We start from the raw sequence: 15,808 nt of genomic DNA, 5'->3' as shown, positions 1-15,808 counted from the left end.
TTTAAAAATTTAGGAACTTTCTAGGCTTTTAAAAACTCTCATCTACAATGGCTATTTTTCTAAATGAGAGGCAGGCATCCTGGTTAGTTGTTGATTCTAGAACTTGCTTATATGGGTTCCAGACTCAACACATCCACTTCCTCACTGTCCTACACTGGGTGTTACTTAACCTCTCTGTACCTGTGTTTTCTTATGTGAAGAGAGGTGAGGCCATATTTGTATGTGGAGTAATCATGAGATCGGATTAGGTGAATACCAAGAAGAAGCAGTGTTTGATGGAAACTTCCAGCATGTCTTATTTGTGGTTACCACCCCCGTATCTTCCAGGAAATTCCATTTTACCACATCTGGAGTGGCTCACAAAGAAACCTCCACTGCACCTTTACCCTGGAAAGACTCAGCCTGAACACAGTGGAGCTGGTTTGCAAACTCTGTGTGAGGCAGGTGGAAGGAGAAGGGCAGATCTTCCAGCTCAACTGCACTGTGTCAGAGGTAAGACATTCTCGGAATCATGGGCAGGGGCTTGGGGAGACTTTCTCTGTGGAAGTGATGTGGAGGACTTCCCAAGTGTTTAGTGCAACTGGGAGAGGAATTGCTTTCCAAAACGAAGTTTTTTTTTTATGCTACCCATTTAAGAGTCATCATATAACTTACAAAAAGAGGTCTAAGAATAAGACATGGCAGCAAAATCCTGTAATCCCCAGCACTCCTGAGATTTGCTTTCAATTCAAAGCCAGCTTGGCCTAAATAGTTGGTTGCAAGTCAACCATGGTCACATAGTGGGACCACCTTTTAAAACACTAAGAGACAATGGGGTCTGAATTTCAAATGCAAGGTTTTAGTGGCATACACATGGCACTTTCCACAAGCATCTGTCAACTGCTCCTCCTTTCTTTCATAGGGACTTCTGATTTTGTCCTAGTCCTGTCCTACTGGGTGGGGTGAAGGAAAAGAGCAGTGTATGCTCCCCCAATTTTCTCCATGTTGAAAGGAGAGAGCTTTTGGTCTCTTTTCTTTTTCTCACCTCAATCTCCAAATATCAGAGGATAAGCCCTTTCTCTCAGGGTGGAGAAGATACTCCAGGAATTGAAGAAAATCCATATCCTTCCTTGCTGTCACTTTTGCCTTTCTCTGCTTTGATTTTCACACACTCAGCTGGGCATTTTTATACATTCATATTCCATCAGTAACAATAGTTGCTGTTATTTCAAAACTCCCTGTAAGGAAAGAGGAGGTACCCATGACCTTCTCTGTCCCCATGGATGCAAAGACTAGGGTTTGAAAAGCGGCAAGCCTTCATGTTGGAGGAACAAAGGATGAAGAATAAGCCAAATGGTCAGAAAGCTGCCCCTCGTGGCCCCTTGGAGCTCAGCTCCATGCTGCTGCCTGAGCCACAAAGCCCAGGATAACTACAGCCAACAGTGTATGATTTAAAATACTTTTTTGTCTTGTGCATAGTGATGACTGCAATGTCAGTCTGTTCAGCCTGTCTTGCGCCACATGTCCTATTTAAAGATGATCTTCCTTAGCAAATGAGGCGGGGGTGGTGGGGGGAAGCATGTGAGCTCACTGAAGCTCCAATCTACTTTCCCACAGCCTGTGAGGTGCAGTCATCCTCTGCTCCTGTACTTTCATGAGACTTTTGACTCATAAACAACTTTAGTCACAGACCTCAGTGACATTCATAAGGAATGATCTCTGTGTCAGGGTGCCATGGCAACCGCCGGGCCTTTGGATGCACAGCCCTATCTCCCAGGCACACAGCACCACCCCTGCTGGCTTCGGAGGGTGTTTTCACTTTCCTGGCCCAGCAGGTCTGCAAAGTTCAATAACCACCCAGCTCCTGTGACAACAAAGGCTGTGGAATTTTGGAGGGGGGTGAGGAGTCTGGCCCTTTGATGCATGCTTTCTGTTCAGCATGAACATTTGCTGTGCACTGAAAAGGTGGATCAGATGCAGCCACAAAGAAATGAGAGCTGCTCCGAGTTCTCCCCCACCAAGCTGCTAGCTCCTCACACACAGAAAGGGCAGTTTTGCAAAGTGTGATCACAACTTAAGGACTTGTTTCTGGTGCCAACACGGAGAAAAGATTATTGGTTTTGCAACTTGGCAGACAGCTCAGAGGCCAGCCCTGTAGTCACGCGCCAGGCATTTGCCCATGTGTGACAGACAAGCAAAGTTACTGAGGATGGAAGAAGAGACCAGACTGGAGAAGATGTTGGGGATTAAGGGGCACTCTACAGCTTGTCCTTCTGGGTCACTGAGTTCCACCATTGTGGTTTGCATTTGAATGCAGGTTGGATTTTAGGAGGAGGGAGTAGGGATCTGGTACTGATGGTAGAGCAATATGGATGAATAAAGGGCTCTGGGGAGTCCAGTGACCCAAGTCCTCATCAGAAACTGAGACAAGGTCCAGCATGGTTCACAAACTGTAACACATAGAGAAAAGGCTTCATCTGTGGTTACCTTCCTCTGAGCCTTGCTCCTTCCACCACAAGGCAAGGGAACAGGTTCTAAGGGGTCCTATTTCCAATATCATAACCCCGAGAGAGATCTGTCTTCTTAGGAATATGCTGCCTTTCCCCACTAGCCACCTACTAATGAGGTCATGCACCAGCAGTCATTTATAAAAGCATAAAACTTTGGGCCTCTTGAGCCTGGGGCAGAACTTTTTGCCCACCACAGAGACTAGGCTGTATAGAGCACACACCATGGTTTTCTCAGAAGCTTCCTATAACCCCTTTACCAGATAGTCCTTGAAGGCCTCTAACTGCAGAGAAGGTTTAAGAAGGAAAATGCCCAAAAACCTAAAATACTGGTGTGAATGAATGTCAAGATGAAAATAATTATGAAAGATACTTCACTTTTTGTTTCTTTAGACACGGATGGGGTGACAACATTGCCCAAAATGAAATGATGGTACAGAGAAGGAAGAAACTCGTGGGATTTTGCTGTAGGCTTTGATTACATTAAATATAAATAAATAATCTTAAGATGTAAAGGGGTTTCATGGCTGCCATCATCTAAATGAAGAAAATCGCCATCCACCTAAGGGTGTAGCTGGAGATCCAGTCCAGTAGTCAAGCACAGGTGTGATGCGTGGAATATGTGTGATTTCCTGGAACAGATGTTTTGTTAATGCTGAAAAATCATATGTTTAACTAAGAGAATTACAACATCAAAAGCAGATGGTACCAATATCACAAAAGATTATTGTAATAAACATTCTGTGAGAATAATCTTTACTTTTACCTGGAAAGTAAAGGAAAAACTCATAGCAACTGACATTATTATATGGAATTTAGACATAAATGTGTACATGTATTTTTCTGATTCCCTTAAAGGTTTGATATAAGTATACTTTCAGTATAAGAGTAGTAAAGAGCATGCTTCATAGACACAGAATGCCATAGGCAGAGTAGTCAGGTTAGGTGTTATGGCAATGTCTACATAAAATAGTGCTGGCTCCTTACTCCACACAATGAGTTGAATGTGAGAGCATCCTGAGATCTATGGCTACGTTAGATCCATGGCCATTATAGTCTTCAAGGTTTACCAATGGGAAGAATCAAGACCTTATTCATAGTTTGAAGGAAGATTAACACACCAATCTATAGGAGAGCTCAGAAATGGGCTTCATTGTCCCCCTACCATGGAAAAAGCATTTCGTTCTACTTCAGCAAACAGTAGTTGAGTAAATTCAATGTACAAGTCACAGTGTGAGTTCAGCACCATAGGGGAACCTGTTTACAAAACAACAAATAAAATACTCTGCCTGCTGAGAAATTTAAGAGACCAAAGGAAGTCATAGTCCATCCAGTCTGGGATGGGATCAGATTATGGACTGAGGGAAGCAGAATTGTAGGGTTCCCCTGCTTTAAGAGGAATTAGGGTTCAATTTCCACCTTCACCTCTGGGGCTCCATGCAGCCCTAGGCAGGGGGTGTACATATCCCTTACTGCTTAATAAGAACTAGTGAGTAAACTTTCAAAGAAGTGTCAAAAAAGGCTGCTAGTTATTTTCCAGCTGCTCGGCAGCTCAGACCTGAAATAATCACATGGAAATTGTATTAATTAAATCACTGCTTGGCCCATTAGCTCTAGCTTATTGGCTAACTCCTACATCTTAATTTAACCCATCCCCATTAATCTGTGCATCACCACAAGGCCGTGGCCTACCAAACAAGTTTCAGCATGTCTGTCTCCAGCCACAGCTCCTTGGCTTCTGACTCTGCCCTTTTCTCTTTCAGCATTCAGTTTAGTTTTCCCTGTCTAGCTCTGGTCCTCTATAGCTCTGCTCTAGGCCCAATGCAGTTCCTTTATTAACCAATGATAGTCACAGCATACAGAAGTTAATACCACATCAAAGAAAAACTAATGCCAATACTTCTCAAACTATTCCACAGTTTTCAATAGAGGGTACTTTTATAAGCTGATTCTATGACACCAGAATTGCCATTTAAGACAATAAGATATACACATAACTGTCGACCATTACCTATGACAAAACTGACACAAAAATTCTGATCAAGAGGTTTCATCTCAGAGATGAAAGGATGATTTAGTATGTGTAATCTATACATCATCTATCATATGGATAGAATGAAGGATGTAAATTATATAAACATCTCTGATGTAGGAAAGGCATAACACAATTCAACAACTCTGCATATGAAAAAAAAAAACCTTGAACAGGTTATATATGGAAGGAGCATACCTGAGCATAAAAGATTATGTATGGTAAACCCACAATTGTATCATACTGATTAGGGAAAAGCTGAAGGCATTTCTTCTAAGACAGAGCAAATATATAGATATCTACCCTTATATCTCTTACCAGCATAATACAAGAAGTTTGTCCAGAGCAATTTGGCAAGAGGAAAGGAGGAAAAGACAAACAAAGAGGAAAGGAAAACTTAAAGTCTCCCTTATACTTGTGGTACAATTTTATCCACAGAAAAACAGACTCCAGAGAGTATTATAATTGCTAATTTCAGTAGTCAGATACAAAACTCGCAAAAATCAATTGCTTATTAATGATGATGATGAACTTCAGAGAGAAATCATGACTACAATTTGGTTTATGTTAGCCACAGAAGGAAAATATACATTGGGTTAAACTTAATGAAGGCAGTAAAACCTTCAACAATGAAAAGCACAGGACACTAATGAAAGATAATGAACAACACACACACATACAAGATGAACAAAACTCCCATGTCCATGTATCAGAAAAATTAACATTCTTAAAATGACTATACTACCCAGAGTAGCCTTCAGGTTCAACACACCCTAAAATTCATAAGGATTAAAAAATAAATATTTAAAGTACTTAAAGCAGTGCTAAGTGAAGAGAGCAAAACTGGGGGCATCACAGCCCCTGATTTTATATGCTGTGACGTCAAAGAAGATCAAACAATGCACTGTCAGCACACAGACACATAAACCAGTCAAACTCATTGCATCTCGGTGTAAATTTATGCCTCTCAACAGAGGCACCAAAAATTCACACTGGGCTGACAACAGCCTCTTCAATAAATGGTGTTGGGTAAACCCAACACATGAGGAAGACTGAGACATAATCCTCCTCATTCCTCATCCTCTACAAAAAACCAAGCCAAATTGGAACAAAACCCAAGGGTTTGGACCTGAAACCTTGAAACTACTGGAAGAAAACAGTGAAAACAACTTGAAACCTTTGTAAAGGTGCTGATTTTTCTGGATAGGAAGCCAAAATCACAGGAAATGGGGCAAAAATTGATAGCTAGGACCACCTCCAACTACAAGACGCATACACATGCATATACATGGGGGCAAAATTTGAAAATTGGAACTTCATGTGAGCTAAAGGACATTAAACACTTCCCTCAGTAAAGGAATAGGAAGAGGGGTGGAGGAGAGTAGGGCACAGGAGTGAGCACTGTAGGAGGAGAGCAGGACTGGAGTGCATCGTGGCAAGCAGGCAAACAGTAGGAAGATAATGTGTGCAACAATGATAAGGAGACTCTGAAGACAAGAGTCAGGCAGTGTGCTACATAAGCCAATTTGCCCCTATGCAGACATTTACCTTCCGTGTTACCCAAGGATAATCAGGTACTTGAGGGGATGGTAGATTTCCCTTCCAGGCCTAAAGAGCAGTCATGACTGTATTTCCCATAAAGTAAGTGGACTTGAACCTGGGCGAGGTCTCTAAGCTGGGACAATAGTGTGGTACTCCTCTAACTTACCCATGCATACTGCTGTGTCCAATATATGGGCTGCGACGCTTGAATTCTAACATCTCAAACATGGATCCACTAGTAAGCATTGCTACATGCCCCCAGTGACACTCTGCTTGCCTTTCTGAAGCTCTGTGGCCCTGGAAGTGATGAACTCATGCTTCTTGGCAGAGCACTGTGCCTGCGGGGAAAGAGCTGCAGGTTGTGAGTCTCATCAGAACTTTCTAATCGTGCTGGAAGCTTTTGAGCTTCAGCCCACAGTCTAGCCATGGAGCCAAAGCTAACACAGAGGAGCCAGTGGCATCTGTTTGCCAAGCTATGGATTTTGAGCTCCGATATGTTGATCACAGCCAACACTATTGTGTATATTATGTGATTTAAAAAAAAAAATGTTCCCGAACTCATTAACAGGACCTATCCAGAAGAATTATAGGAGTTGAAAAATCAGTACTGGCTGCTGATCCCCCCAACAGCAGACCACACTGTGGCCCACACTTAGGAGGCTGCCAGCTGAGATGCCACCTGTCCCTCAAAGCCCCAGCACTGACGAGTCTACAGAGACATCAGAATCAAGGCAGGACATGGGGGCTCGGACAGCAGTGGTGTTCACCCCTAGGCTGAGCACTTAGCCGGATATCACAGACTTCCTGATGGCCAGACCTCTGGGGTTAGTGTATCCTCCAGCAACTAGATGTGCACACCAAGGAGTTACCGGCTCTAAAAGGGGAAGGGGAGGAGAAAGGGAGGAGGGGGACGGACATTTAAAGCAGATTTAGGAGATTTCCTGTTACAGCTTTAATGGCTCCCAGGCAGCATTTCCTCTTGCTTTCAGACCAGCAGAAATGATCAGAAAATGATTAAAGTTTCTCTTGCTGATGAAATTAAGATTTTTTGCATTTGTGCTGTTTTATGAGCTGAAACCCTCCTAAGAGACAATTTATGGTTTTCGCTACTAAAATTGGATTAAAAAAAATAAGCAAGCAAGTTCAGCAATTAGAGGACACCATTAGTGGCTTGCCCAAAAGCAATATTCTTGGTTTACCATTTTCTTTTTTAAAAGTTTGTCTTAATTTGATATCTCTTAGCCTTGTCTCATTTTATCAAGCAAGAACCAACGGGAGCCACCTTCACGGGGCTAGATGGAGTTTGCTGAGCGTTCACCCAGAGATACCTTTAGGGTTAGATGGTTTCCAGAAGTTCTTCCTCATCTCAGATCTATTCTTTTAGAAATAACTTCCCCTTTGAACATTTCCAACATCTAAACCTGGAACACAGACATCCCCCTTTCTTCTCTCCTGGAGAGTCTCATTAGAGGAAAAACCATGAAATCTCACCAGAGCTTCTGTCCTGCCTAGCCCTGAGCAATAACCCCTGAACACAACATGTTATGCAAAACTACCTCCAAATGCTACCCCATTTCTGTTTCCCAACTGCCAATAGTAACCCACCACTTCCAGGCCAGGAAGAAACTATCCTCCCTGAAAAGAACAGAACTCATTCTCTGTCTCTATCTCCGTTTACTGAGAGTCAGGCATTACGTTGATTGATTCCATGGGGATTGCATTTGTCTTCTGAAAGTGAAGTTGTGCTGTTCCTACAGGAACCTACTGGCATCGATTTGCCTCTGTTGGACCCTGCAAGCACCATCACCACTGTCACAGGACCAAGTGCTTTCAGCATCCCTCTCCCTATCCGGCAAAAGCTGTGCAGCAGCCTGGATGCCCCCCAGACAAGAGGCCATGACTGGAGGATGCTGGCCCATAAACTCAACCTGGACAGGTGAGTGTATCCAGGCTTCTGGACCTGATGCTTTTATTAGCAATGGTCTCCAGTCCTGAAAACAGTTAGATAGGAAACAGCATTCCGTTTCTTTTTCTCCCCACTACATATCTGTTTACATTTTCATTCTTAAAGTATGCGTTAAGTTCCTTTACACCTTGAACCATGTGCTTCCCAACAGTTCCAAGAGAAGTTCTAGGTTATGTAACATTTATCATAATCTATTTGTCTAGCTCATGTGCTAAGTACTCCTAAGTATCATGTCTGTTCAGTAATTATCGTTCATCACCAGTTAAAGAATTCATAATGTGGGCTGAATAATTTACATGTTCACACAACACTTGTATTAAGCTATGAAGTGACCCTAAGAACATCTACTTTGCAGAATGTAGCTGTCACCTCCAAACAAGAGCTGTGGCATGACCTGTCAAAGATCATCAAAGCTTGAGCTGGACGGAAAACATAAGCCTCTTGATTTTCTGTTTAGGACAAAACCCACAGACACATTGTCTCTTAAATTATCTTATTCAGAGCTGAGGTTAACAAAGTTAAACAGCACGTGCCCTGTCTGGGGCTGATCTAATTAAGTATAGAGCAATCATTTAGTGGAGTTCACTACAATCCACAGTGGGACTGAAATACTTACTTCAAGAAAGACAGGTTTGGCCCAGAAGCAGAGGAGAAACCATACTGTACACAGCCCTGTAAATGACATCCTTTAGCATATTCTCCCATTCCACATTGCAGGTACTTGAATTACTTTGCCACCAAATCAAGCCCAACTGGTGTGATCCTGGATCTTTGGGAAGCACAAAACTTCCCAGATGGAAACCTGAGCATGCTGGCAGCTGTCCTGGAAGAAATGGGAAGACACGAAACAGTAGTGTCCTTAGCGGCAGAAGGGCAGTATTGACCGGCCATACTGGAACTGAGGGACAAAATTACACACAGGGAGTCTGTGTCCAGGGGAACCACAGCTGAGGAGGAAATCCAGATGGGACCAAGGCACTTTTCAGGCAAGATGACAGCAGGAAAGGTGGGGGACAGACACAACCACCAAGGTACACGCCCACTTCATTCGGACAGCACCACCACGGGAGTTAAGAAAAATTGTGTATATTTGTACCTTGAATTTCGAAGTCAATCTAATTTTCTCTTCGTTGGGCTGTATGCTGTATGGTACAGGATCTTACAGTTTCCTAGGAAACGCTTTTTATTGCTATCCAGATGTATGGATAAACTTTCTTAACAAACCCAGTTTCTACAAACGTTGTTTACATCAAATTGGACAGGGATGCAGACACTGTCCATGGCTTGTTCTATTTTTGTTCCAATCATTTGAAGTTGAAGCTGTGGACAGTTTGTTGAGTCTATTTAAGATTAGTAATTTACAGAGAAATCACAGACTTTTGCTACAAATGGTGTACACCAAGTGTCTCAGATAACCCTCCCATCAGTGTTCTGTTTCTGAAACTTGTCGGACCAGTGTTGGCATTTGTATCAGGGAAGTGGAGAATCTAAAAGGAGAAATGACTAAGATTCCTTATGCCATAAGGTAACCAAATTGGTTTCCTTAGGGAACAGAGCTGTAGCATTGCAGGAAAGAGAGTGATCATGTTCCTCCACACAAACATCTGTACCACATGTGTTTGTAATATGCAATTTCAAGTGTTTTTTAAAAATATTATTATTGATTATTACAAATATTCTAGTAAAAAGTTTTTCTTTTGTTTTAGTTAGCAGTACTGTTAGTATTTGGTATTGACTAGACCTGTCTCCCTTTCTTGCTTAAAGAAGTGGGCGTGGTCACGAGTTTAGTTCAATAGGCTTTGCTTCCTTGACCTTTGATACAGAGACTGACATGTTCACTGGCTGTCTGCTTTTGCAGCTTGTTCAGGCATTCTTTCTCTTCTGAATCTTATCATGAGGAGGGTTCTCTATGTAAAGCTCATTTAATCTTGTGGCTGTCTATTATCTGAGAGACAGTGTGGTTTGTGGGCAATAGTTTCTGAACTAGGAATCAGGAAACCAATTATCATTCTGGAGTTGGGCACGGTCCGACTGTGTGACCTTGGGGAAAACATTAGAACTCACTGTAGCTCACTATTTAACTGTAAACCATGGGGTGAGATCTGATCATCTCAAGGTTCCAGAATGCTAAACTCCCATTGTGATGTCATCAGTCTTGTTCATCAGTTTGAAGATTATTAGAAACTCTGGACTGGACCATTCATCCCCCCAGCCTTTTGCTGAAATATATTGAATCCTTCCGACAGTAGTGACTTGAAAGGGGATTACATCAACCTGCATACATTTATTTGGTTCTTTGTATCATGGTTGCATGTTGCTGTTCACTGAGAGATGGCATCCTTTTATTATCATTGTCTTGTCCTCTGGAGGGAGGAGGGCTACACCCAGCCTTCCAAATAGTTGTGAATCTACTTCACTTATTTATTGATCTCTGGATCTCAAGACCATTTCTACAAGGCACCCATGCAGCTGAAGGAATTGGTACAGTTTCTCTTCCATCATTAATCTTTAATAATATTCAGTTGTATTTACAGAGTTTAATTAGCTCTTTTATCCTCAAAAAGTTAGTTGTACAAACTACGAGTTTTCCTTGGATCCATCATGAACTTCATTCGGTAGATGGAGAATGAAAACTTAGCAGCCCCAGTCACAGTTAGCCAAACAGGGAGCACCCATGTCCTTAAACAGAGCCTTTGAAACAAGGCTGTGGCGTACTTTGGGGCTGGAAGTATTTAGTATGCAGAATGGATTCCAGTTAGAAATCATTTTGCCCATTTCCTCTCCTATTTCTGTTACTTCTTGATATTCTCTGACTCTTCCGTCTTGGTCATTAAAGAACTGTGGATCCGGTTGTGGAGGCTCTTCATTCATGCTTTTTATCCTCATTCTTTAACCGTTAGAATATTCATATGTACAAATACTGGTCCAAGGGGAATACTCTATTCCTAAACAAGCTCACCAACTTATGTCTATAACAATGAGTTGGTTCTAACTTTTAATAATTTAGACAGATACTCTTAAAAAGCAAGAAGAAAGAGCTGAGCACTGCTGCCTCTTGAAACAAATGTGAAGATTCCTCTTCAGTATTGGGATTTGGGAATCATTATAAAAATCAAAACCTAGAGATGTGTTCTCGATATTTTGTATAACTTCAAAGCTTTGTAAGAAATAGGAGAAAATGTGTTCCTATTCTGGTTAATCTATCCTAAAAACTGCTAAGTCACCAACAGAAATATTAAATACAACCAGAGCGACACTGTGGAAGCTTTTGAGGGTCGTCATGTTCAAGCATCTGGAGATACTTGCTTTTTTATTCTATCTCTCCCAACAGGAATAGGGAGAACGAGTGATCTCTTAATGAGGGACTCATTTGTTATACAACTACTTTCTATCATGTGAATGACAGTTTCCAAACTAGAAAATACCATATCAAATATGTACACAATTTTCCTTTGGAGGAAAGTAACGGTTGTCAGATCACTGCTCTCCGGCACACAAGGTTCACCTGCCACAGTTCATCTCAGAAGGAACATCATCACGACCTCTATGCCATGCCTAGCTTCCACACAGCCTTGAGGAAAGCTGTGCTCTATGAATGTGGGAAGAAAAACTAATCTTTTGTATATGGTGCCATCTAGTGGCCCACAACATAGTTACTCAGTTTAATATACAGCATGCTAAAAGTTAACAGAGAGTAAGTACCTCTTGAGTTTGGCAAAAGATTCGTGACAAATAGACACAGGGAAATTTTCCTTTCAAGTGTTTAACTTCTTTATTCAATATCAAATTCAGTTAAGTTACCCATTTCAAAATTTTATGAGTATAGTACATCATCTACTTGCTTATACACATCTTAAGTTACTTTCCTGTAACTTTATACAAAATCTATGTTTTTGAACATTATCTTTTTTATTTATGAATCCCATTGAGCTTTGCATATTTAAATCTTTTAATTCCAAAATAGTAACTTTTAGAAGCATAAAACTGTATTCATTGAGGAGATGCCCCTGCCCCACAACTACATACACTCAAACACATGGCATCTCCTTGGGAGTTTTGTTGATTTAATATTTTGAGATATATTCTCGCTAGGCATCTCAGGATAGCCTCAAATCCATGATACTATTTTCATAGGTTCTCTTTTAAGCATCTACCATTGCACCTGCTTTAAAAATCTTTGTACTTGTAGAATGTTGTATCTACAGAAAGGGAAATTGTGGCTGTTGGTCAAGAACAATGATCTTCAGATCATGCTGATCTTCTAAGATCAGGAATTTAACATCAGAGGCATCATGTTCTCATATTTTTCTACTCATGACATTAATTCCAATTAGCTTGATAGCCGTGTACATGGTGATGACAAGCATGGGTCAAGGAACTCACAGCCACACATCTTCAAAGCAGACACATTACCTCTGCTATCCAAAGAATCCATCATCACCTGAGCAAATTCATCTCTTTAAGGAAAGGATACTTTGGGGGGGGGGGGGGGATGACAGGTCCAGAACCAAACTGTATTATTAGCTATTTTCATATATGCTATGATTCTATAGTTTTTAATCATTCCACTGTAAAAGAGTAGAGACTTTTTAAGGGAAAGTCACAATGACTACACATTGAGGGTTCGCTAGATTTCTAGAGTCCAGATTCTAGACATTCAATGGTTTTAAAGACTTTTTTTCTAAAATAAATTGAAAAGGGAACATTTGGAGGATGGGATCTGGACACGTCACTTCCGGAGAAAAGCAGGCAGGCTATTGTATTACATCTTGGGATGGCTCTGTTGAGGACCTGGCAGCTGTGCTCTCAGGCCACTCATACCTCCACAGGATAAAGGGGACTTACAAGGACAATGTCTTGTCCCTGAATCCATACTTCCACACAGCCCATGCTCTGGGGCTAATCAATGTAGAACCCAAGAAGGATGTTGGAAAGTATGTGATGAAAATAGAAAAGGTTTACTTGTTCCAAGTCTTCAAGATGAACACAAATTTGACCTGAGCAATCGCTCTGGACAAGCAATCCATTTAGAAGGCAATGTCGGTGTAAATCCAAGGCCAGTGGCAGAAAGGAGGACTACAGAAACATGATGAGGGTGGAATTAGGCTTGAGACGTCTTTTTTAAAAAGCTTGGAAAATCTTCTAGAACATCACTGTTCAAACCAGTCATTTGTAAAGATGACAACGGCCAATGAGCATCTTATTTTATAGATCCAAAAGGAAAACTATTTTTATTATTATCTCATTAATAAAACTGGTTTTGCCTTCCGAGTGCCTCGTGGGACCAACTATCTTATTCCTTTGGTTTTGTATTGCTTTTATATTTTTAAAGCATACTGAGCTGACATTGACTGAAAACCTTCTAATTTCCCTTCTGTGCAATGAAATGGTGTTTCTCTGTCCCCGAGAGATGTGTTTGTATCACCTCTGCTTATACTGATCACCTTGACAGTTCCCCAGCATTTTTTTTGATGGAATTGGGACTATGGGGAATATACAGATCATAACCAATATTAATTGGTTAAGTTCATGTCGATATAGGCTAAATAAGCCACATGAAGTCATAACTGTTTCCAAAAAGCTGACAACGAGGCTCACTTGCTTTGTGAGAGTGGAGATGGCCTGCATGTGCCTGGGTGGAGTATCTCTTCAGACTAACAATGCAGCTATGGATCCTTTGGTTTTATTGGCCATCGCCCTTGTTTAGAAAACTTATTGCCATAGTCTTCAGAACATTCATTGGGCTTGACTGCTTTCTTTATTGAGCTGTGGTGGGATAGTAATGGGCTCCTTCAGCCAACATTATTTTCTGTCAGAGGCCTAAAGTGTGTTGGGGAAGTATCCTCAGGACAAACAAACACACACCATAAACATAAAAGCAGGCAAACCCCATGAGACACTACCTGCAATTCTTCAGTATATTCAGCTATATATACTAAAGGGATCTGTCCCAAGACCATCCAGAATCCTCAACTGGAAACCCTTGCCATATATCAGGACAGTCATGGCCCAACCCACTAGTTGTTCAAGGGAAAACCAGGGAGTGTATGAAATACAATCAACTGTCCACCAGCCATGCTATATGCTATGGTGCACCAGCTTTTTATATATGATTTGAGAATTTGTGCTATGGCAGAATCATAAATTGCCCGCAACAGTACTGTTGGGCCATTTTACATTAGCCTAAACCATGTGTCATCTTTCCATATCAAAGGGCTAATGCCAAGGAGCCTGGTGACTGTGAACCGTGGGCTGGTTGTACTGATCGGCAGCCTAAGGGTGATGAGCTCTTGGCCTTTGATCTTCACTCAGCACTATGAAGCGGCCAACATCAAACCATCATGATGAGCTGTATGTTAAACCAGTTGTAAAGCAGCATACAAAACAAGAAATCAACAGCCAGTAGAAAATGCCTTTGCCGGTTTTGTGTTTCTGCTGTCATTAATAGGACCTGTAACTGTATACAGATGGACTTTCATATTTTCCTTCAGATCTTGGAAAAGAAAGAGGAGCCAGTTGAACATAAGACTTTTATGCCTTCTTTAACTTTTTCCTAGACCCACTTTGGGTAGCAATGCCCTCAACCTCCAGTCAATGTGTTTAGCCAAGTTGCAGGGAATATCATCACTGTGTGTGTGTGCATTGTGTGTGTGTTGGGTATCACAGTGTTGTATGTATTGAACTTAATGTTGAGCTGGAGGGAACCAGTAACCTTCCTCTTTGTTCTAAAGATGAGAACCAATATTCATCAGAAAACAATCCCCAGCTCTCTGCTAGAGAGAGGCTGGTTCACCCTTGTACTGTCTTCTTTCAACCAGCTCAACTTCATAGGTATCAGGTTAAAAGTTTATGCTTTGTCTGTTTTTCTTTTTTTTTAGCAAAAACAACACAACCTTGGCTTCTCAGATATGGAACACTTCTTTGTTATAGAATTCTGTCTTGCTGTATCTTCTATGCAATTCCTTTTCTAATGACCCCTGGTGGCAGAGGAGTGCTCTGCAGCATTCCGCTCATCGCCTTGCTGTGTGGTGGAGGTGAGGGATACCAGCGTTGGGTGTGCCTCTTTTCTCTCCCCGGTTGCCTCACCCCATTTTCCTGCAGTCCCCTTGGTTTGTAAATTGCCTGCATTTATTCTGTCAGCCAACATGTACAAAATGTAAGAAAGAATTTTTAAACAGGTAATAAATTATATTTATAAGCAATGGGAATGCCTGCTCTGATTCTTTGTAACATGGAAATACTTCGTGTTGGGAACTATCATGGATTTTTTTAAGTAAGTTGAAATACATTGGTTCCTGTTTCAATGAGAGTCATAACCTTCCTCCTTGACAAGGTGAAGTTCTAGAAAGGACCCTTCTCCAGTACCATTACACATTGCAATCTCTGGGCCAATGCCTCCAACCCACCTTTAGAGACTCTGGTTTCCTCGGTCTGAGTGCAGCTTGAACAGAGAATGTGAGAAAGCTTGCAGCCGATGCCAGCGAGCAGTTAATACAGGTAGCATCTTCCAGCACCTGCATCAATATTTTCTGGAGCAGATTGTAAACATGGTCAGGATCTATACTCAAAGATCCGCTTGAGAGTGGAGTTTGTAAATAATCATAATAACAGGAAAGTAAAGGCAAACCACATGGCCCAGCACTGAGATATCGTGAATCCCAGAATATAGCACAGGACCCCAGTTATTCCAATGAGGAAGTAGAAAGTTTGCAGGTTTGAGGTGAAAAAGAGCTAAGCCTCTGAGGAGGAAGAGCAGAGTCAGCTCATTCCTCAGTGATAGAC

General features: G+C 41.6%; 1 protein-coding gene across 1 annotated transcript in view; it reads left to right on the top strand.

The window, feature by feature from the left end:
- Nucleotides 1-15,221, top strand: part of Unc5c (unc-5 netrin receptor C) — a 329,934-nt gene extending 314,713 nt beyond the window's left edge. Inside the window, exons 14-16 of the mRNA XM_041653981.1 lie at nt 328-492; nt 7,818-7,996; nt 8,744-15,221. Coding sequence (XP_041509915.1) covers nt 328-492; nt 7,818-7,996; nt 8,744-8,909 — 510 coding nt within the window. The 3' untranslated portion in view covers nt 8,910-15,221. The remainder of the gene's footprint in view (nt 1-327; nt 493-7,817; nt 7,997-8,743) is intronic.
- Nucleotides 15,222-15,808: the final 587 nt, after the last annotated feature.

Source organism: Microtus oregoni, unplaced genomic scaffold (assembly GCF_018167655.1).
Source record: "Microtus oregoni isolate MIOR12 unplaced genomic scaffold, Mior012 000000F_ref0000247, whole genome shotgun sequence".
NCBI classification, from domain to species: Eukaryota; Metazoa; Chordata; class Mammalia; order Rodentia; family Cricetidae; genus Microtus; species Microtus oregoni.
Note: the sequence above shows the minus strand (reverse complement) of the source record. Positions and strands in the feature narration are given on the sequence as shown.